The sequence below is a fragment of the Eretmochelys imbricata genome, chromosome 16, assembly GCF_965152235.1.
Source record: "Eretmochelys imbricata isolate rEreImb1 chromosome 16, rEreImb1.hap1, whole genome shotgun sequence".
NCBI lineage: Eukaryota > Metazoa > Chordata > Testudines > Cheloniidae > Eretmochelys > Eretmochelys imbricata.
This window is the reverse complement of record NC_135587.1, coordinates 17,730,110-17,754,291: the sequence shown is the minus strand read 5'-3', so window position 1 is coordinate 17,754,291 and position 24,182 is coordinate 17,730,110. Positions and strand designations below refer to the sequence as shown.

Below are 24,182 nucleotides of genomic sequence, written 5' to 3'. Positions count from 1 at the left end.
CTCCCTAGGCAACGCATTCCAGTGTTTCACCACCCTCCTAGTGAAAAAGGCTTTCCTAATATCCAACTTGAACTTCCCCCACTGCAACTTGAGACCATTACTCCTTGTCCTGTCCTCTTCCACCACTGAGAATAGTCTAGAACCATCCTCTCTGGAACTACCTCTCAGGTAGTTGAAAGCAGCTATCAAATCCCCCCTCATTCTTCTCTTCTGCAGACTAAACAATCCCAGTTCCCTCAGCCTCTCCTCATAAGTCATGTGTTCCAGACCCCTAATCATTTTTGTTGCCTTTGCTGGACTCTCTCCAATTTATCCACATCCTTCTTGTAGTGTGGGGCCCAAAACTGGACACAGTACTCCAGATGAGGCCTCACCAATGTCGAATAGAGGGGGACGATCACGTCCCTCGATCTGCTCACTATGCCCCTACTTATACATCCCAAAATGCCATTGGCCTTCTTGGCAACAAGGGCACACTGCTGGCTCATATCCAGCTTCTCGTCCACTGTCACCCCCAGGTCCTTTTCCGCAGAACTGCTGCCTAGCCATTCGGTCCCTAGTCTGTAGCTGTGCATTGGGTTCTTCCATCCTAAGTGCAGGACCCTGCACTTATCCTTATTGAACCTCATCAGATTTCTTTTGGCCCAATCCTCCAATTTGTCTAGGTCCCTCTGTATCCTATCCCTGCCCTCCAGCGTATCTACCACTCCTCCCAGTTTAGTATCATCCGCAAATTTGCTGAGAGTGCAATCCACACCATCCTCCAGATCATTTATGAAGATATTGAACAAAACCGGCCCCAGGACCGACCCCTGGGGCACTCCACTTGACACTGGCTGCCAACTAGACATGGAGCCATTGATCACTACCCGTTGAGCCGGACAATCTAGCCAACTTTCTACCCACCTTATGGTGCATTCATCCAGCCCATACTTCCTTAACTTGCTGACAAGAATACTGTGGGAGACCGTGCAACACCCCCAACAATGCAATGCCTCTCTGCCATGTGCACTGGGCAAACTGGACAGTCTCTACGTAAAAGAATAAGTGGACACAAATCAGATGTCAAGAATTATAACATTCATAAACCAGACGGAGGACACTTCAATCTCTCTGGTCACTCGCTTTCTGATCTCAAAGTGACTATCCTTCAACAAAAAAACTTTGAAAACAGACTCCAACGAGAGACTGCTGAATTGGAATTAATTTGCAAATTGGATACAATTAACTTAGGCTTGAATAGAGACTGGGAGTGGTTGAGTCATTATACTAAGTGAAACTATTTCCCCTTGTTTATTCCCCCTCCTCCCCCTCCCCCCCACTCTTCCTCAGACGTTCTTGTTAACTCCTGGAAACGTGCTGAAAATGGCCCACCTTGATTATCACTTCAAAAGGTTTTCTCTCCCCCCACCTCACTCTCCTGCTGGTAATAGCTCATCTTAAGTGCTCACTCTCCTTACAATGTATATTTTTTCATGGTCTGTGTGTATATAAAATCTCCTCACTGTACTTTCCACTTTATGCATCCGATGAAGTGAGCGGTAGCTCACAAAAGCTTATGCTCAAATAAATTGGTTAGTCTCTAAGGTGCCACAAGTACTCCTTTTCTTTTTGCGAATACAGACTAACACGGCTGCTACTCTGAAACCTTCAATAACCATGTGACCCCCCCGAAACTCCTTTTTGGGTCAGGATCCCTACAATTACAACACTGTGAAATTTCAGATTTAAATAGCTGAAATCATGAAATTTACGATTTTTAAAATCCTATGACCATGAAATTGACCAAAATGGACTGTGAATTTGGTAGGGCCCTATGTATTGGGCAAGAGCTTTGAATCTGCAAACGGAAATTATTTAAATGTACCAATAATTAAGTGACTTTTTAAAATAAGTGTAGTTTTGGCTGCCTGACATAGCAAGCCCCAGAAATCTCCAACATGCATGAACTAGCCTGTGCATTTTGGATCTGCTTAAAGCCTTCTGACTGGGGTCTGTAAATAAACATTAACAGACATTACAAATACAATGTAGCATGGCTAGTATAGTTTTCCAAGCCATAATCCACTAAACCCAGAGGCTGCTAAAACAGAATCTCCAGACCTAGAATAAACCAATGACAGGCCAAATCCCACCTTGATTTACAACTTCGGTAGCCCTACTGAAATTAATGTAAATTGAGATAGAATTGGACCCAATAACTTTTGCCCTTGCTGGTGATATCTTTAACTCACCAGTTATGAGAAGTGAGTTAAATACCCTGCTTTTATCAAAGTGGCCATAACAACTCCTTAATAATCCTAGTAATTTGATTTTGTCTATAACCTGCTTTTTAAAGTAAGGGGATAAATACAATCAGCCTGCATAAAAGGTGGCTATTAAAGAACCAGCAAGATGTGCTACAATAACTTTAAATTAAAAGACTGGTGCCTCTTTCCCTGATGCTGTGGGGTCTGTGGATTTTCAGTAAAACTTTTGAACCTGGCCTAGATCTCTCCCAGGCAGCCATTTAACCTCCCGTTTATGAAGAAATAAAGCACAATTGATGTTGATTTTGGTCTGCGTTAGGGGATACTTTTGCAACATAAAAGCCCTTTTGCCTGCAATTTGCAGAGCAGCCCTGTCACATCAGCAAGGGCTGGTACTGATAAAGATAAAGCTTTATAGCTGGGGCATTTGCTACTAACAGCAAGCTAATGCTGCATTTTCATTTTGATGCAATTAATGTTAATGTCTGCTACGAAAATTGTCATTAAATACCATTTTAAAATCCATTCAATTTGCATATGCAAAGCCCATTTACTATCACGTAAAATACACACCACTGCTCATCATGTCTTTTCCCTTGAATTTGTAGCTGCTATTTATTTCTTTTGTTAGTGATTAGATTTCATTTTAAAAGCTAGATAGTAATGTCTAGCCTAGCCCCTGGCAGAGCACAAAAAACCTACAACATACAACCACAGAGGCATTTCTGAGCCAGGTTCAGAAAGTGTTTGCAGTCCTTTTGATGCACCTGAATGCTTGTGATACAAACTCTTACTGGCTCTTAAAGGCTCGTCTCTTCCCACCCCTCCAGTGGAAGTGAGAGGGGAGAGAACTGTGGAGAAGTCCACAGCAGGACAGGGCTGAAGTCAAAGGGTGCTAAGCAGGATACTTTCTACTCTTCCTTGTGGCTGACTAATTCCCCGCTACAAAAGATGAAGGGGAAATTATCCTGGTCAAGATGCAAAGGGAAGAGCCCCATGAAGCTGTGGGGCTTGCCCCCCCCCAACTTTACACCCCCCTCCCATACAGTAAAACAGATGCAAGTTAAGGTAGCATTTATGCCTGCTGTGTGCTTCGTAAAACCTTTCTGAAGGTGTCACAAAGTGCAATGGACAGCTCCTCCGCTCATGGCAGCGCAGCTACTGGCCCAGCTGGGGACTGAATAAGGTGATCAGGGCCCTGTGCCACAATCGGAGTGGCAATGGCAAGGTAGTCCCCTCCCCTCCTGTAGAAGCAGAGGTACAAGCCCCTTTCTCTCCCCCAGGAGTGGCTTCAGGGATAGCAACAAAGGTCCACTTTCCCTCTGGAGAGGCAAGAGTAGCAGCAGGGGGGCACCTTAGTATTTACCCCTGCAACCAGCATGTGTCTGCTTGGGGAGGTGGGGCCCACAGCGCTCATCTCCTCCTGCTACACTCAGAACTCTCTGAGGTCCGGTTGGTGGGTCTCGGTGTTAACTCCCCAGTGAGAGGCAGGGCCCAGTTTGCACCTGACAGAGCTATTGTTTCAGACCATCTGCAGACTCAGACAGGAATTATTACATTGGTCACGTTTTTGAAGTTTTCTTTGCACCCATGAGGGCTAGATGTTTACTTTTTTAAATGAAATATGAGATTCTGATGTAATCACATGACTCAGGGAGCTGGGGCCTTAGACATGAGCTTATTGGGCCTATGCTTTAAGGCATTCCTGGGCCTAGCCATGCTGATGTAGATGAGCAGGGTCCAGGGAAAGCAAACAGGGAGGGTCCCTGCATGCAGCTGGCCAGGATCCCTAGAGTTGGGAGACTGCTGTCCTGCAGATTTCTGGCTTTCTGCACATTTGTGATCCAGCCGCTCACTCCATACACCCTTATCCCATGGTGGAGAATATGCTGACTCCACAGCTCTTTCTGGGCCACGTAGTTCTTGTCTGCATCCGTATTTTTGCAGCGGAGAACACATGGATCATAGTCTTATAATTACTGACAAATATACGGGTATTAAACTCCTACTCTAAGGTCTGGATCTAACAGAAACAACCAGAAGCATCATGTCACAGTGCAGGGTGGTATTTATCCCTCTCCATTCACCTCTGTTGCAGCTGCCCCAAGATATTGCAGTAAAAATACTAATGAATTGGAGACTGTTTGGAGAAGAGTCACAAAAGTGACACCCCATATTGCCAGACTTGTGGTAAAATCATGAGTAGGAGAGTTGCTTTGGAGACAAAAAGGAATTTTTAAGTCTTAGTAGCATAATAATCTGGGAGTCAAGTGGAGAGACTGTGACCAAAACCATTAGCATCCCCGTCACCAAAGACAAACCACAAATTTTAAAACAAGCCACTCAAGGTACTAAATAGAAGACTGTACATGTACTAAATGAATAAATAAAGAGGCATATGTGAAAAGCAAATATTCTGTGCTGCTCCATACATTATTGTTTGCATGATTTTATTGTTCATTAAAAAACCCAATAAATTAAAACCCTCTGCAATAGGCTGTTATGATTTGTATGTTAGTAGAGGCTGACCCAGTCTGCAGCTGCTTTGTCTCCCTCCCTGGATGACTTTCAAATTGAGCTTTCTAATCTCTCAGCCCTCTTAACCGAGACCCTGAGTTATTTTGCTTTGTTGTTAAACCTCTGAAGAGTATACGTTTTATTCCTGATTATATTTATATACATATATGGTTACACAGGTGCAGAGAAATGGAGATTCAGGCCCTATGTTCTTTACTCATGCATATACGATGACTATTTGATGACCTATCTATTTGGATGTATATCTCCAAACATAGAGGTCATCACATATGCATGAATATAGTATGTAGGGCCTGATTCTCTAATGCCCTACACCTGTGTAATCATTTACACCAGTAGAAAACAGGTAGTTAGATATCTAATGCTAGCCTGCATGCCTGCAATTAGCCATGCCTCTAATTAAATGCTGGTGCAAAATTGTATCCACAAAATGAGTGGCCCAACTGAAGCCACTTTAAAAAATACATTTGGCACTAATCCTTTAACTCATATAACTGAATCCAACTAATTGAGGCTCTTGAGATTATGGGCTAGATTCTCCATTGCTCAGCACCTCATGTTGTCATTTACATCAGTGCAAAGTGGATGCCAAATGCTACCAAATCTGAATTTTATATGTATTTTGTACTCGTGTAAATGGTTACATGGCTGCAGAGTGATAGAGAATTAGGCTCTGTGTACTGTGCTACAGCAATTCAGCTCACAGCAAACCTCCCTCAAGTCACTGTTTGGAGAGACAGAGATGAGGATCAGATCTGAGTGGAGAATCTAGCCCTTAGAGAAGCCTGGGTTTTCTCCCTCTTACCGTGCTGGAATTCCGTAGGTCATATCTGGAGGTACTCTTGGGTGGGCTCTCTTAAAACGACTCTCGTTATCTTCATTGCAGCGGATGTCCTTGAGCTGGCGGTACAGGTTGTATTCACGTGCTGTGACATAACCAGCCTTAACAGCTCCACGGTTCATGGCAATGTAATTCCGTGGCATCTCCCTTGGGGAAGGCGGCCTGGGTTTCATCGAGTGCCAATGGCCTATCGCTAAGGCCAGAAAGGAATACAAGAGCCAGAACAAAGAAAGTTACTAGAATTTCATTTTGAGTAACCCATCCTGGGTGAATCTTGTTCTGGTGCAGAGGGCCAGCTCAAGGCCTATGTACTACATCAGTGAGAATTAAGTGATGCATAGGCCTTTTGCTTGTCCTCTACTCAGAGTGAAATTCAAACTGCATTCACATCAGTGTGGTTCAAACAGAGACCAGTAAGAAAATCCACAAATCTTAAGCATAGAGTTTCTCGAGTAAATTGTTCCTATTTCCCACAATTTCCCCACCTCCAATTTGTAATGCTCAGCAATTTTGACAAAGCCGTCCATATTTTCCTCACTGAAAGTTACGTGAATTTTCACAGGTGTCCAATGCAAAAGCCAGCTCTGCTCATGAAAGTGGGCCAATTCATGCACATCTTTGCTTGGATTTGGGCCCGTCTCTGCTCAGTTTTCACATACATGAGCAAAAGTTTCTGTAAAGGTGGGTCAGCTTCAAAAGTTGTAAGGAACTGTGACAGACCTTGAGTTTGTGAGTAGCTGTGCATTTTCTTAGAAAAACTTTGTACACTCTTATGACGGCCTCTGCTACAGGACAGAAGGGTCACAACAATCTGACTTGGTCTTGATTGAAGCACATGGTTATTTTCATATATTCTACACTATTTATGCGAAGCAGGATTTTTTGTGTGTTTGAGTACCGGGCTTAGCAATTGGGTACAGCAAAAGCAAAGCAAAGGCCTTGTTGATATTTGGTAAAAGCAAAGGCCTTGTCGATATTTGGAATTAGACATGATTCAACTATTGTAGCCTGGCCACTGGTGTAGCTGCACAAATACGAGCCCCGAGTGTAGAAAAGGAAAGCTGCGACTTGCACCAGCTGACCTTACACTGATTTCGAACAGGAGTAAGCTCATCTGGAGCATGTTACAACTTTTCTGGTCTACGCTTTTTGGGCTTGCACTGGTGCAGCTACGCCTGCTGCTGGCCATTGATGGTTGAATCCCAAATATAGACAAGGCCAGGGACTCTTGCACACAACAGTTACCAAATGCCACAGATGGTGTTCACATGAGCAGGTAAAATGCTAGAGTTCTTACTCTCCCGCTTCAGCTCAGTGAGAGTGTTTTCTCCCCTGCACTCCTCCATTGGTATTAAGACTTTAATAGGTACAAGGCATGTTGTTACACTCTAACCTGCCAGTCGTTTGGTGCCATCCACGTGGGGGGAACCTTTTAATAGCCTCTAATGGCATCTCTAATCTTTACTTGCATTGTCATACCTTCAGGTACTCCTCCGTCAGCCCCATGAAGGTATAACCCATATGCAAAGTCATAGCCTGGAAGAGTGTAGCAGCTTCTCCGAGGTTTTCCGACTTCCGCCTGCAACGGAAAGGTTTGGGAGTAAGAGGGTGAGAAAAGTAAAGATTTCGCTTAACACGTTAAACTCCCTGAAAATAGGGATTTGTAATAAAAGCTTGGACAGTTAGGCCCTGTTTACACTAGGGAAACGTCTCAAAAAGTTCCCCATGTTGCTAACACTAGTTTGGTTCCACTAGTGTAGGCAATGCTGGGAGTTCTAGCATAGCTGCGTTGCTGGTGTCATTTTAAGCACCATGTCAATTCGACTTACTCTGAAGAGAGTTAGGCAACACAGTTTTTAAAATAGCACCGCCGGCTTGGAACCTTTTCTTCATGTTGCTAACAAAGGTGGAGCTTGACTGGTCTTAACGAGACTTATTACACTCTCAGGAATGGTATGGAAACAGGTCTGTCCCATCTACATCAGCAGCTAAATTGTTGTCATCTGCAGATGGGGCTGGGCTAGGAGAGCCTGTTGGTGACAATAATTTTCAGCAGTGGGTCATTTCCTAGTGTAGACAGTGTGACGGGATCTCGGGGGCGCAGCTTGGGACTGTGGGACTGCTGTGCCCCCTTAACTTGCTAGCCTGGGCTATCTCACAGTGCCTTGCTAGTGACCAGCAGCAAACCCCTCCAGGCACTGTGATCACTCAACACAACAACATGTGGAGCCTCACACCCGGCTAGTTTACATGAATGCTCCCAGAGCCACTCATGAATCTCATAGAGCAAGGCACCAGCCAAATCCCCCCGCTCCCAGCACTGTACCTCAGGAATATACCATTTTGCACTGCTCAAGATGAGCAATGCAGATTTATTAATTGGTTCACCACTTCATCAATGGAAAGTGAATATACACTAGTCTTTGCAAATCTGAGCAGATTTACCACACGCTTCAGGCAAACTCACTGGTAAAGATAAACAGTAAAACAAATGTATTGACTACAAAAGATAGATTTTAAGTGATTATAAGGGGCAAAAAGTTAGTTACCAAAATAAAATAAAATGTAAACACGCAGTCTAAACTCTCAACCCTATTAGACTGGGCAACATCTAGATTAAGCAGTTTTTCTCACCCCACTGGATATTGCAATTCATAATATACAGGTTTGTCCCTTAAACAGAGTCTTCTTCTGAGTGTCTTTGTTGCTTGCAGCATAGGTGGGGGCAGGAGCAAGGCGAAGCATGGGCCCCCTCTGTTTTGTTTTATACCCTTAGCCCATATGCTTGAGAACACAAGTCCATGAATGTTTGGTGGGCATTGCTGAGTCCCCAGGCAAGGTTAATCAATTCCCCTGGTGTGGCCCTATGCAGGTAAGTCATTGAATTGTAGCTCCCTTGCTGGACAATGGCTGTTGATGGTGGTTTGACACCCTGCCCGGACATTGGTTACTCTCCTTGCTCTTGTCTCTGGGGAGCTAATATCTGGCTGATTCCCCAATTTACAGCATGTTTTAGTGACCACCATACAACACAATTCTCATAACTTCATATGCACTAAAGATATACATATTTAGATAGAACAGTGACTTTCAGCTGATTATAACCTTTCCCCTGATACCTCCCATGGCGTGCTTTATCTGCAATATATATACAGTTATATACAGATGTGTGTGTGTGTATATATATACAATTATATACAGATGAGGAATATGGGGGTTACAAGCCACTCCCCTAAGGTATAGTATGTCACAGATAGGTCCCTTGAAGTGTGGCTACTGACTGAAAAGTGACACTATAAAAACGGCACCTTCAGAAGGAGATGCTCTTGTTTTGTTGAAGGAGGCAGGAGCAGAACTTCTGCACATGGAAAGGCTTCTTATTTTCACACTTTAATTTTTCATCTATGCAACATTATTCTGTATTGCAGAATAATAAGGGGTTTTCTTCAGCCCTTGTTTATGAAAATTACCTAGACTCTCCAGGTCCTTCATTACATTCAACCCCTCTCTTCCAGTTTGGACTGGTGGATGGAAATGACAGGGATGGGGGAAGCAAACTGACCATTCTTACATTTTGTCAGAGAAAAACATTACTCAGCAGGTTTGTCTACAGGGGTTTGTGCCAACATTTGCTTTAGGTTGTTTTGATCCATGTGTGTTTGAATCCCCCTGTCCCAGATTCAAATGAACTACAAATCTCAAAACAAAACTCAGTCAAAACCATCAAGGTTCACCAGGTTTTGAGTCAAAGCTGTGATATTTTTATGGGTTTGTCCCAAAATTATAAACCAACCTAGATTTACTGGAAAAGTGGGGTGAGACTTGCTTAAGAATACATGGATTTGAACTATTAACATAGTGTATGTTCAGATCTGCTTGGTTAACTCTGAGAAGATCCATCTGTTTGAACAAGGTTATTGGAGGGCTACTTCTGAAGATTATACCTTTGCAGTGTCTAAAAGTCCTTAAATTTCTTTCAGCTCCATTTGTGTCTTTCATTTACAAGTTGTGCATCCCTTTTGAAATTTGGAACTAACCCCGGAAGAGTCTGTCATGTTCTCACTCCTGCCTGGGAATGATCAATAATCTCTGAGAAGCCAAATCTAAGCAACCAAAGGGGAGAAGAAAACAAAAAATATTACTGACAGTGTTCGCAGTTCAGAAAAGAGAGAGCATGAACCCAACAATTCGTTTTTATTTAGTTTTAAAATTAACCCCCTTTTGCTCTCCTCTGTGTGTCCCAGCTTTGTGGAATCTGTGGGATTAACTGACCTCACTTCCCTCCTTTATAGTTGGACCATGATCTCCATGGTGAAGTCACTCTGAGATTTGTGTGTCTTGAAATCTTATTGGCTTTTGAAAGGGAGGGGGCAAAGGGGTCATAACCGGCTGCCCGAAAGCTTATGTCTAGTGAGGTTCTGCTCTCGGATGGCTGGAGCAAGGTTACGCAATGAGCTCCCAAACCCTCTGCAGTGGACCTTGTTCTTTCTGTGGGGCTTGGGATGGGATATTTTTCAGTCCAGAGAAGGTATAAATATGAAATTGCCAGGTCGTATTATAAGTGATAGGGTATCATAGGGTCAGGTTGGTGGGATGGGTGTGGAAATTCTCAGCTCTAGTCACATGTGGATGTTTCAAAATCATCAGCAGTGAGACAGTGAGTGGCCAGCAGTTGAAATATATATGTGTGTGTGTGTGTGTGTATATATATAAAAAATATAAAATTAATCAGACAACATGTGTCCACCACTGGATGCAAAATCTAATGGACATGAAGTGAATGGATGTGAAATCTGATGGGCTAAGCTTTCTAATAACTAAGAGTTTGAAAAAAGTTCAAACTATAGCATGTGACATCATCAACGTCAAAGCCTATCCTTATGCTTGAGAGATCTATAAAGAAGGAAGCATTGAGATATAATACTACCACTTAAAAAGTCTCTTCAGTGAAAAGGTAGCAGAACTTCTGGCTAATTGTTTCCTTTATTGTCAGATGGGACAAAACTTTTTGCAATGGAAGTATAAACACAATTCATGCAGATTATAAAATTGCAGTTTATGAAGATATGCAGGAGTTATTACAGCACATTTCAAAACAGTTATGTTTCAAGGACTAGTGAGGCCTTCAGTCATGCAGCGCTCAAACAAAAATCAGCTAATAAACTAGGTATTAGATTACTTTAAAAGCAAACATTTTACAGAATCAGTTACACATTGGCTCTTATTTAATGTCTGCCTAACTGCGGGTGCACCAAATGGCAACACTATGACTGTGCTGTCAAAGATCTTCACCTGACTTCTACAGGAACTGAACTGAGCTTTTAATCATTATTTCTGATGCTGTAACCTATACACAGGAAGTAACACTTTGGTGGAGGCAGTACTATGGCCTCAGGATGTGAGTGTTCACTACCAAGTGAAAACAACGCAAAGTCCTTGTGGTACCTTAGAGACTAACAAATTTATCTGGACATAAATGTGACTGGATCACTACAAAAAATAATTTTCCCTCTGTTGATACCCCTTCTTGTCAACTGCTGGGAATGGGCCACATCAACTTTGATTGAATTGGCCTTGTTAGCACTACAAAAAGTTATTTTCCCTCTGTTGATATTCACCCCTTCTTGTCAACTGTTGGGAATGGGCCACATCCACCCTAACTGAATTGGCCTCATTAGCACTAACCCCCCCACTTGGTAAGGCAACTCCCGTCTTTTCATGCGCTGTATATTTATACCTGCCTACTGTATTTTCCACTCTATGCATCTGATGAGGTGGGTTATATCCCACGAAAGCTTATGCTCAAATAAATTTGTTAGTCTCTAAGGTGCCACAAGTCCTCCTGTTCTTTTAGTGATATTTAAATGACTGTTGTTACATTCTAGGATCAACACCCTTTTGAGATCTAGTAGGCAATTCGTATCTCTCTGGCCCAACCGCTGCTCTATCTGCAAAGCCTGAGGCAACAGGAGGAAAGAATTCTTTGGGAGGGCAATAAAACCATCCCCACTCTAACCAGACACCTTGGTGAGCAGCAGCTGCATAGAGGCTCCAGTGCTCCTACAATAGTTCAGTAGCTGCTTTGCACCCTTGTGATAAGGATTTAGCCCTTGGGTTGGTGCAGTGGCAGATACCTTGCAGCATGCCACCAAACCCATCCTTCTGTGCAGCCTCTCTCCCGCTCAGTGGAACAAGAAGGGCTGTGATGCATTGAGAGCAGGCGTGTCAAACATGTGGGTTGCATCCGGCCCGCAGCACGGTTTAATCTGGCCTGCAGACTTCCTATGAATTTTCGGGCTTGTCTACACAGCTCCAGAGAATGCACTACAGGGTTGTGATTTGTAGAGCGCACCAGTGTGTTGCATTCTAACTCCCGCCATTTAGACCCCGCCAGCGTGCACTGATATAGTCCTGTTCCAAACAGGGCTACGTCAGCTTGCATTAAGGAACATGAAGTGTGCGGCAGCAGGGTCTGCATGTGGGAGTTAGAGTACAACACATTGGTGTGCTCTACAAATCATGCCTCTGTAGTCCAGACTCCGGCACAGCAATCCAGCAAAACCTCGAGTACATGTGTCAAACCACTTGTTCGCATTTAAGAGGCCCTGAGAGGCATAAGACTGGTGGAAGCTGGTATGTGTCCAGACAAGGGGAAATGGCACAGAAGAGTGCTTACCTGCAGGCTGGAGAGGGGACCCACCCCCAACCTGGCAAGTCCAAAAAAAAAAAAAAAAAAAAAGGAAACTTTACATAAGTCAAAAGATGAATGCTGACTGTGGCCACTAGACCAGCAGACGCCCCTTTAAATGAAAATAATAATAAAAAAACCCCACCCTTTGGTCTACCCTTCCCTTTCTTCACTTCTTTATTCAGCTTGTGACAAGTGGCCATTATGTTTTTATTGGGGAGCAGCAGTCACTAAAATCTAAAACAAACGTAAGTCATTACTGCTGTGGTTTATTTTTAATCTCTATTTTAACAACCTTTGCTGAATGTGGCCCGCACCCAGTGGCAGGTTATTGGCTCAGGCCTGCCATGTGGATGAGTTTGACACCCCTGATTTAGAGTGTCCTGTGCCCATGGAGGAGGTAGGATTTTGCCATTAGAGTATTATTTCATTCTGCAAACCGACTCAGCCCTGCATCCATTCTTATTCAGAACAAAATCATTACAAATGGAAGGACTAGAATCCATTTTTTAAAATGAAAGTTTAGGTTCAGAGACATGGAGGCCACTAGAGAAATCCTGCTACACTGAGCCATGAGTAGCATTATTCCTGTTTTACAGATGGGGGAAACTAAAGCACCAAGAGGTGAAATGACTTGCCCAAGTTCACTCAGTGCATCAGTTGCAGGGTGGGGAATAGAACCCAAGTTTTCTGTTACCCAGCCTTGAGCTTTAACTGCAAGATAAGCCTCCCCTTTATCTATTGTTCCATATGTTAGTGATTTTAGGTATATTTCTAGTAAATGACCAGGACTAGTGAGAAGTTACAGTGAATGGAGGGAGAGGGAAATATTAGCAATGAATAAGGCTGGAGCTCGTACCAATTGTCCTTGCTATTATAGAATCATAGGACTGGAAGGGACATCAGGAGGTCATTTAGTCTAGTCCCCTGCACTCAAGTATTATGACAGGTGTTTGTCCAACCTGCTCTTAAAAATCTCCAATGTTGGAGATTCCACAACCTCCCTAGGCAATTTATTCCAGTGCTTAACCACTCTGACTTCAGTTAAAAAGTTTTTCCTAATGTCCAACCTAAACAGCCCTTGCTGCAATTTAAGCCCATTGCTTCTTGTCCTATCCTCAGCAGTTAAGAAGAACAATTTTTCTCCCTCCTCCTTGTAACAACTTTTTATGTTCTTGAAAACTTATCATGTCCCCTCTGAGTCTTCTTTTCTCCAGACTAAACAAACCCAATTTTTTCAATCTTCTCTCATAGGTCATGTTTTCTAGTCCTTTAATATTTTTTTGTTGCTCTTCCCTGGACTCTCTCCAATTTGTCCACATCTTTCGTGAAATGTGGCGCCCAGAACTGGACACAATACTCCAGCTGAGGCCTAATCAGCGCGGAGTAGAGCGGAAGAATGACTTCTTGTGTCTTGCTTACAACACTCCTGCTAATACATCCCAGAATGATGTTTACTTTTTTTGCAACAGTGTTACACTGTTGACTCATATTTAACTTGTGGTCCGCTATGACCCCCAGATCCCTTTCTGCAATACTCCTTCCTAGGCCGTCATTTCCCATTTTGTAATCCTTGAAAATGTCTCCACAAAAGCAACGTGTCTACCTTTTTTTAAAGAACTCCAGATTAATAGCAGCTATAGAGAGAGGCCGCATTAGATACTGCAGATTACTGCAAGGTTTAATAATACACATCCTGGTTCCAGAGACTGCCTATTCAAAGGGTCTGCAGGGAGTCTGTACATGATGCCACCTCCATGCAATTACATATAACCCAGAACCAATAAACAGCCTCCTCCTGAGCAGGAAAAATTTGACATAAAAGGCAAATTGTGGTTTTATAGCATTTTTCAAATATATGAGCTCAGGCTTTTCCCTGGGATCCTCTCCTGATACCACAGAAAATGATGATTTGGCGTCAGAAATTAGTTATTAAAATGAAGGAGATGTGTTGTGGGGGAGAAACCCCATAGAAATCCCAGCAAAGGCAGAGGCCTGTAACACTCTTGCAAATCTGTTTGAAAAACTTTAGGTGAGGTTTTTAGCATGGGGGACCTCATAGGATTTGAATTTTTCCACAAACAGAGCTCATTTATTTCATAGTCAAGAGGCCTGATTCTCTTTTGTGCATGTTGTGCAGTCATTTACACCACTGCTCAGTGAGTGCATAGTCGCATCTGGTTGCATTTTACAGCCCCATGGTATAAGTGACTACACAAGATGCAGGGCAACAAAGAATCTGGCCCAATAGGCCAAACCCTGAGAGAACCCATGACTGCCACTGAAATCAGTGAAACTGGGAGGTTCTGAACACCTCCCAGAACTTGGTCATATACGTCCTTCCACCCAACTGCTCACTTCTGTAAGGAAGTCTCCTTATTGGCTATAGAAGGAAGGCAATCTTTGTAACAGTCATTAAGGATTAAAGTTTGCCTAGTTCATGAATTAGCAAAAAACTATTATAACTTTATCAGTCAGTTTAAGTTGTTTGTCATCAAGTGATTAGATGTGCTGCATTACTAAATGCTTCAGAGAGGCACCCAAAGTGGATGCAAAGCCTCCTGTCTCTTCCCCCACCCCACCAGCATTGCCTCCTTTCAGGTTTAGCCTGTCACAAAGCTGCTTGGCTGGAATACAGATCTGTCTGACAGCTGTCCCCATCAGCAGACAACTTCATTAAACCTCATTAAGATGTCATCTCTCTGCCTTATTTCCCACCTCTCCACTCTAATTAAAACCATCTCACTCTGCATCCCAGGCGGTCCTAATTTTCTCTTGGTACCTTCTGCAAGTTTTTTCCCTTTATGATGTTAGCAAGGAAAATCAGGCATCTTAAATCAGCCCATTCAGAAAAGATGACCCTGTTTTTTTCCCCCCTGAAGCATTCCCAATACATTTAATCATCCTGCAGAGATCACATCCTTCCAGGGATGAGAGTGAGAGAGATGTCACCTTGAGACCCAGGCCGTATCTAACTCTTTCCATATATTCATTGAGGATGCATTTAGAAGGGTGGTAAATGTTCTATTGCCTATAAAAACGATGAATTCCATTTAAATCTGAGTACACTTGTCCATTTTGTTTGTTTTTTGGTTAATCAGACTCTTAAATAGGGTTTGTGCTTGGGGGGGGGTTGGTTTATTTTGGAAATAGATTGTGTATGTGCCCTACTGCCCTCTGCTGGATAGAATCAGAACTGCTCAGCTACATGTCATAAGCCATATACAGCACAAGGTGATCGCCAGATCTCACTCGGGGGCAAAGAAAAGCAATCTGCTTGGAAGTGGGCCTGTTTCATTGTGGAAATGGGACGGATTTCACATTTTCACCAAAATGCAAACATTTCAAGCATTTCCTATTTTGTTGCAAATACTTTGTGCACCTCCCATTTCATATATACTTATAGCTTATCAACCCCCTACGTTCACTCATCTAGGGAGATTTAGAATGTGAGAGGTATAGAAAGATAGAAAAAGCCTGCAAAGAGAGCTACACAGAGAGAGGGAGGCATGTATTTTTAATCCCTGTATCTAGCACAGCTCTTCACTGGGAGGGGGTGCTCTGGAAATTCATGAATTCTCCCTGTGCTTTTATTTAGCTGGGCATACCCAGCTCCTTCCTAGATGATTCTATGGTCTTTGGTTGCCTGCAAACCCCATGCCTGTGCCTTTTCAATTCATATGATCCTGTTTCTTTCCCTACCTTCTGTTCCACTTTTCATTACACCCCCTTGTACAGTAAAGCCTCCCATCACGCTGCCATTACCATTATTACTGCTGATTTACTGCGCTTACAGAGTGAAGTGATTGCAGTGACATGGCCCAGCATTTTCCCTCCCTTCCCCCCGTGACAGCTTGAAATCAAGCCCCTCATTTGCATTTACATGATCTTGCTGTGCAGCTTATGAGATCGGGAGATTTATTTGCTACTTAGCTTGATGTTTGATTACACTCTAAGAAGGCGGTGAGCTACAAAGTGCAGGGATACATCAGATCCGAGCTACTGAGAGCCTCAGGGGGACAGTAACTCAACATCAGGTTTAGGTATATGAGAACAGGAATGTTTGGTGTTTTGAAGGAGGCAAATTTGATGAGCTTAAAAAAAAGGGGGGGTGGGGGGAACTTGTTTGCTCCCTTCCTGCCCAAAAATGATTAGTAAAATGTGGATGCTGTTTTCTAAAGACAGCTCCAGCTTTGTTAGCTCTGGAGAAATGCTACCTGGCAGCTAGTTACAAGGAGTTTGCTCCATATAACTTCCTTTCTTGAGTGGAGGAGTAATAACACTCAGCGCTTACCATCCTCAAAGCTTTTCATAAACACGAAAGGTCGAATTCAATGGGAGTTTTGCTTGCTGAAAGACCACAAAATTTGACCCTAATTTATTAATCCCCACAACACGTCCTAAAGTAATAATCCCTATATTACAGTTGGGGAAAGAGAGACCGAGAAGCTCATTATCTTGTGCAAGACTGCAGAGGAAATCAGGAACATAGCAGGAAATAGAATTTATTGGTTCCTGGCTCACAGTCTTGTGGTCAGATCACCAGACCACAGATTACTGCCACAGAAGTAAGTCAGAAAGAGTGTAACTGTACGGGACTGTATATCAATGGGTGTTGCATCCCATCTGAAAAGGACTGCTTGGACGTGATATAATGTCTATGAACCTGTTATTCATAATATGATGCCAGTTGGAGAATGAGCTTTGTATGTTGGTACATTAGACACAATACAATGTCAAATTAATGTTAAATGCAGAAACCTACTTACACTCAACATCAAAGACAGCACGTTAGGGACCCAACCTTGCATTTACACATGTCAATAAAGCTACTTACATGAGTAGTCCAGTGAATTCAATTAAACTACTCTGGTGAATAAAGTGACTCACGTGCATAAGTGTTACATATTCAGAATAAAAAAATGCAATGGCTAATATTCTCATAATAAGCTTAAACTCACCCACATTGCACATATTATAGATAAAGCTATTGCACGCAATGGAATAGCTTCTAATCCAATAATGTGCAAATCCTAATTTTTGCACTTCCTGACTTCTGAGTGCTCAAAACCATAATCTTCATCTTACACAAGGTAAGAATTTTTTGTATTTAATTTCTCTCCCTTTTTTTTTTAATTTAAGAAAAGATTACTAAATGCTCCTCTCGGCCAGGATGCATCCGTCGTTCTATAGTAGGGGTTGGGCAAACTTTTTGGTCTGAGAGCCATATCTGGGCATGGAAATTGTATGGCGGGCCATGAATGCTCTCAGAATTGGGGTTGGGGCTCCGGCTGGGGGTGCAGGCTCTCGGGTGGAGCCAGAAATGAGGAGTTCAGTGTGTGGGAGGGGGCTCCAGGCTGAAGCAGGGGATTGGGGTGCGGGTCGGGGGGTGAGGGCTCTGGCTGATAGTGTGGGCTCTGGAGTGCAGGAGTATGGGACTGAGGGGTTCAGAGGGCGGGAGGGGGATCAGGGCTGGGGAAGTGGGTTGGGGTGCTGGAGGAAGTAAGGGGTGCAGGCTCCAGGCAGCGCTTACCTCAAGCAGCTCCTGAAAGCAGCAGCATGTCCCCCCTCCAGCTCCTATGAGGAAGCATGGACAGGCAGCTCTGCGTGCTGCCCTGTCCACAGGTGCCGCTCCTGCATCTCCCATCGGCTGTGGTTCCTGGCCAATGGGAGCTGTGGGGGTGGTGCTTGGGGCGGGGGAAGTGTGCGGAGCCCCCTGGCTGCCTCTACACATAGGAGCCGGAGCTGGAGACATGCTGCTGCTTCCGGGAGTGGCGCAGAGTCACGGCATGAGCTCGAGAGTCGGATGCGGCCCCTGGGCTGTAGTTTGCCCACCCCGATCTGGATTAATACAACAGGGGTTAGGGTGAGGAGTTTTAGATACAAGTATTACAGTATCTGAGAATAATCTGTTTTTCTCAGACACTGGGCCAAATTCACCCTGGTGTAACTCCTCTCTTTTCACTGAAGTTACTCTAGGGATGAATTTGAAGATGTAGCACATAAACATGGGTCAGGCTGGGGTTGGGGGGTGGCTTTCTGCCACTTTTGTCCCTCCTGAAGTTCCGGGCTATTGTAGGGGTCAGCATGGCACCCAATGTAAGTTGGAGCAGCCGCAGGGACTATCCCCACAGCTGCCAATGGGCTGCTCTTCAGTCCAAAATACCTGTAGTGCAAAGCACTCTGACCATTTCTCCTCCCATCAGTGCAGTTCTGTGCCAGGGGCTGCATGGGTTGGGCTACCTACACTGGCCTGGTTCTGGGGGAAATTCCCCAGAAGGCCTTTCCAGTCCTTTTGTGCTGCTATAGTGAGGGACAAAATCTGGCCCCTAGTTTACAAAGTATGGGGCGAGGGGAAGAGTTATTTAGCTCATTAGATTTCAATAGTGTTTCTATACTGTAACAATTTGCCCTAACATCAATACGTTTTGTGCTAAATCTTGCCATTGTATTGTTGCAATTGACTTCATTGGGTTGCATGGGGGATGGGACTGTGATAAGAATTCAGCTTATGCTGTTTCCAAAAGGATGGCATGATGCTTTTGTAGCACTGAAAACGAGTAAAAAGAAATTTAGATCTCCAAGTGACTTACAAAGATTGGTGGGCATCATAACCCCTATTGTACAGATGGGGGTGCTGTGCCAGAGAAAAGTGACTTGTTCAAGGTCACCCTGCGAGTCAGTGGCAGAGGAGAGACTTGGGCCCCATTTGGTGCCATATCCCCAAGCTCCTGTTGTACAGGTGATATTTTGGATATAAAAATGGGATGAAATAATAAATATTTAGCAGATCTGTGACACGCTCATTTGGCCAGACGATCAGTAAAGGGTTGAATATACTGGACAGTGGAGTTAGCAAGTTTGGAATGAATCTTGAGAAAATAAAACAGTGACAGGAGTGCTTCAAAAATAGAAATCAAAGCTACTGAACTGTTTTAAGTTTTGAAGGGGTGCAGGGATCATTCTGTGTGTCTGTTTTCATTTCTTTATAGATTCATTGAAAATCCCTCCATGTAAAATGAAAGTGAACATGATTAATGTGCTAATTCCTGTGCATATTCCTGGCTCTTCCCTACCAAAGACCAGAAGAAAACATTGGCTCCAATGACTTGTACTCTGACATATTTCATTATAAAGTGATTGGCTTTTTTAATTGCTATTGCGGTGTCATGTTATGGTTGCTAGCCACAGGTGGAGCACTAGTGGTATAAGTCCTGGACTGGGAATCAGCCACTTTTGAGTACCGGGTTTGACAGAAATGCCTCCTGTAACCATCAAAGGTGAGACACGTAGCCCCTGTGCCTTAATTTCCCCATTGGTAAAGTAAGAATAATATTTAGCAACTTCACAGGTGGGGGTTGCAAGGTTTAACTGATGTGTATAGAACTTGAAAGTGCTACTGAAGTGCTAAGTGTCGTTTTTTCATTTGAAAGATTTTCCCTGTTTAAGCCGCTGTTTAAGAAACGAAAGTAGCAGAGGCTAGTGAGGGTAAGCAGGATGGGCATCATCTGCTCTCTGGCATGGTCTTTACCCACTGCTCTAAACTGGCTTTCGTGCCTCAATTTTGCCTACAGTGTCAGATGTCACCAGCCTCCACTGAGCGAAGGGTCTCTGCCTCACTCTAAGGATTTGTGTGCTGGCAAAACAGCAACATTTAAGATGATGCTGAGTCACTCCAAATGCGCAATCACCAGACACCCGAGTGGATTGACCGTGCTGAAAAATAACTGATTCGGTTTAAAAAACTGGGACACTCAGGTTGCATTAACTTTTAGGGCGGATTTTAAAATTGGTGGCCAAGTTAGGGGGCACAGAGAAAGAGAACACTTGCCCCAACTCATGAAGGAATAATCTCCAAGCTGGGACAGTGACCGAGAAATGCAACCCTGGCTCCTTGTACGGTAAAGTCCACATTTAACCAGGTTGGGCACAAGCACAGTCAGAACTATTTGTCTGAAACAAAAATCCCTCTTTATGGTGACGTGCTTTATGCTACAGCTCATCCTACTATGCTCTCAGATGACAGCTGTAAAGTGAATTTAATAACATGGCAACTGACCATTTGATATAGCAGAGTTGGGGCACAGGGCCTTAATATGTGATCAAAGAGGTCTACAATTAGAAAGCAATGCTCTCTCTTAGCTGCTGTAGAGTATTGAAGAAGCTCAGTTGGAAACTTATTTCAGTTGCTCTTTCTGAAAGGAAAAATACTGTGGCTCACAAGCCTCCCTTTGAATATAAGCAAGTAAAATTTCCCAATAGAGCCCTGAGACACGATACAAACTAGTCAACAGGTGACTGACTTTGCTGGGTTTTTCAGCATTGTCGAGACGTTTAGTTATGAGCTACCCACTCCAAAAATATATGTTAACCAGAGGGTAAAAAAGTAGGATGTTCCTGTGGTTAAGCCGTTGGAGTGGGGCTCAGAAAAGCTGGGTTCAATCCTCTGCTCTGCATCATACTGCCTGCATGTCCTTAGGTACAGAGGTTGAAATCCTGACTGAGCTGAAGATAACGGGAGTTTTGTTATCAACTTCACTGGGGCCAGGATTTCACAGAGAGAGATAAAGGACTTGTCCCGGTGCCCCACCTGTAATCGTGAGGATGATAATACTTCCCCCTCCCACACCTTTTGTCTGTCTTGTCTATTTAGTTGTAAATTCTTCAGGGCAAGGAGTGACCCTTACTATGCATATGTACAGTGCCTAGCGCCCTTACCTTCACTGGTGCCTCTGAGCACTACTGTAATACAAATAACAATAAAAGATTGAATGGGAGTTTTCTTAGATGGACTGAGAGTGCATCTCCAAGGGAAAGAAATTCACTATCTGGTACAGGAGCTAGACCATGCGAGATGCTGGTACATGCAAGAACTGTTTGTACTTAGTTTTTAGTCTTGAAAATTACCATGAGATATGATATTACAAGTAATTATTAAAGACTTAAGAAAGAGGCTTCCCTATTATATAAAAGACTCCAGTGATGATCTTTATCCAACTTGTCAAATGGGCGGACTTGGTGGGACTGAATAATTTTCTTCTCTTCTGCACAAATCATGAATGCTAGTCATACTTCAAGTCTGAAGCGAATACTGTGAGGCTGGTATAGACCAGCTTATAATTACCAAACTAGAGAAAAAGAACAGCATTTCCTAATGAATGACAAGCCACTAGGTGGAAATCTAATTTGGTCTAATTAAGCAGCCTTTGTGAGGATTTGTCTTTAGATGAAAAGAGGGAGCCAAAGAGATCTAAATGCAAATGAACTCTATCTTTTTGGTTTTAAAGGGCCAGCCAGATATGAAAGTATTTACGCACACACTATTTTCATTCTTCTTCATAGGAGTATTTACCAGCCTTTTAGTTTTCACCTGACAGCTACATTTTGCTCCCAACTTCTGGTAATTTGTAAATGCTTATTGCACTGTTTCTTGACTGAGAATACTTTGAATACAATATCTGCTAGGTGGACAATTCTGGCACCAGAATCCCACAAACAGAAAATCGGTTTTCCATATAACAAGGAAAGAGGCGATTTGCTAGGGAATGAAATTCCAAGTTTGGTATGCTCCAGTCTGTTCATGGTGTCAGGTAACCCTGGAGATTTGTGGGGGTTCCTTAATGGATTCTGAGCTCTTCATCAGATTTATACATTTATCTTTCTGTCTACAATATGAATTATTTTATCACTGATAAGTCAACAACATCTGGCTCAGTTTTGCTCTTTCTGCTGATTCTGCTAAGATGGCATTGCGTCTATCAGGTACACACCTGCAAATTGGAAGTTCTTAAGTGTTTAATTTAGATCAAAAGGAAATATTGAAAATAAGTTTGCCTCTGTTACTAAATCTGCTCTTGACTTTAGGCCAAATATGCTCTTGTGCCAATGTACAGGGCCAAAAAAGCAAATCTAGTCTCTGTAAGGGTGGTATAGTTGATGAAGTGCACACCAGAGCAATTCTGTCCCAGAGCTAGCACACAGGCAAGACAAGGCAGATAGATTGCACTGTACCTATTATGCAAGGCTGCTAGGCAGGAAGAAAAGGGGGCACCTGGTCAGAGCAAAAGTGGGTGTGGATAGTAGTGGGTCTGAGCTGCGAAGTTCAGATCTGAACTTTCCAAAGTTTGAGGGGTGTTCAGATCCAGGGCTTTCACTTGAGCCCATCTCTAAACAGGGACACCTAAATTCATGCTCCTCACATGCATGACTCCTAAAGCAACATAGACACCTTGGGTGGAAATTTCAAGAGTCTAAAGTGATTTAGTCCCTATTGGTTTGCAAGATGGGGGTAATACTTACCTACTTCGCCACTCCTCATGAACCTCACTGGTACCACTTTATAGAATCCTTCTAGAACACTGAGGCCAAATTTTGTCGAGATTTACATCCACTGTGAGCTCAATGAGTCAGGGGAGAATTAAGCCCTTGGTGTTCACACCCTGCAGACACTTATGTAACCTGTCCCCTGCTTTAGCCGTGCTATGCATATTTTTCACTTTTGGTCCTTCCTTATAAATCACCTGGGGCTCAGTAGAACACAGTGGACCTCATGGTCTCCGCGAGATCCATGCAACAAGAGCGATGTCAAGGGAACTGAAAAGTGTAACGGAGACCAGGATTTGGCTCAATGCCTTTCTGTGGAGGCAATGTTACTAGGCCGTGGGTACAGTCCAAAGCAGACTTCCATTGGCGTAGAACTCAGTCTTGGGGGCCAAAAGTTGACCCTCTGATACGTATCTGTTGGCTGCATTGAGGGTTGCACACGTTAATTCCAGGGAATTGGTATTTGTTGTATATGTATTAGTCAATATGTTCACAGTGACTTCCAGAGCCAAACAATCTGATATCAGAGATTGGCAAGCAATGTGTTACAGTCAGGCAACCCCTCCTTGTTTGCGGTGCTCAGACCTCCCACAGGAAGACACAAGGCTGCGATAATTGCAACAAATTACCAACTTCTGGTACTTCTTGGACTGAATAATTTCCATTTTCATCATAGAACAGTTAAAAGTTTTTGCTACTAAAAAGGATGCTGTTTCTTTAATGTAATAAAACCTCAGCAGGACAGAACATCTTTACTAGACTATCCCCCACAATTCCCATAAGAAATCAAATATAATCCTATTTAAGAAGCTTTAAATAATTTTGAGCTTTCATATTGACATATTAAAATGCAGCTTAAAAAACGCCTTCACTGCAATCCCTTTACAAGGGTCAGGGATATAAAATTTGCAGAAATATGATTAGTAGATCAGTTGGAAAGACATAGGGAGCAGGTTCCAATTTTACTATGTAAAGTGCCATTCTGCATCAGAAAGTGACTGTAAAAGCGGCCCCTTCTTACTAAATGGATCTGGTCCCTGTGTCTCTTTAGTCAGATCAGCCCCCTTTAGTGCTTTAAGCTTTTACACTTAGACCTGCAGAACCAACGTAGCTAAGGAAGAAAGAGCTAGATTCTACTCCTTGTGCACCACCAGAATAAATGTTCACTAACTTCCAGTTATTGGACAAATCAGTTACACTTGGGCAAACACATTGGATGTCACAGAGAACATAATCTGAAGATAGAGGAGATGCAACTATGTCATGGAGTACAGTGGGGTTTCCCAGATGTCAATGAGGATACAGTTTGGCCCACAGTCAGTTTAGCCTGCTGGTGGTGAGTGAGAAGACAAGAACCCATCCTGACTTTCAGATTCTGAGGTGTGGAGATGGGAACAACAAACATATTTTTATTTGTAAATGGAACATAGTTGCTATTGAAATTATTAGGAGACAATCATGGGATCCCACAACACAATTTCTACAGACTTACATTTCACAGTGAACCTGAACTTTAAAGCAAAGGCTGAAATGGGCTCCTCAA

At 43.2% G+C, this 24,182-nt stretch overlaps 1 protein-coding gene across 1 annotated transcript in view; it reads right to left on the bottom strand.

The window, feature by feature from the left end:
* Positions 1-24,182, bottom strand: part of CFAP77 (cilia and flagella associated protein 77) — a 100,429-nt gene that overhangs the window by 33,104 nt on the left and 43,143 nt on the right. Inside the window, exons 2-3 of the mRNA XM_077836148.1 lie at positions 7,108-7,207; positions 5,593-5,821 (exon numbers count right to left, since the gene is read on the bottom strand). Coding sequence (XP_077692274.1) covers positions 5,593-5,821; positions 7,108-7,207 — 329 coding nt within the window. The remainder of the gene's footprint in view (positions 1-5,592; positions 5,822-7,107; positions 7,208-24,182) is intronic.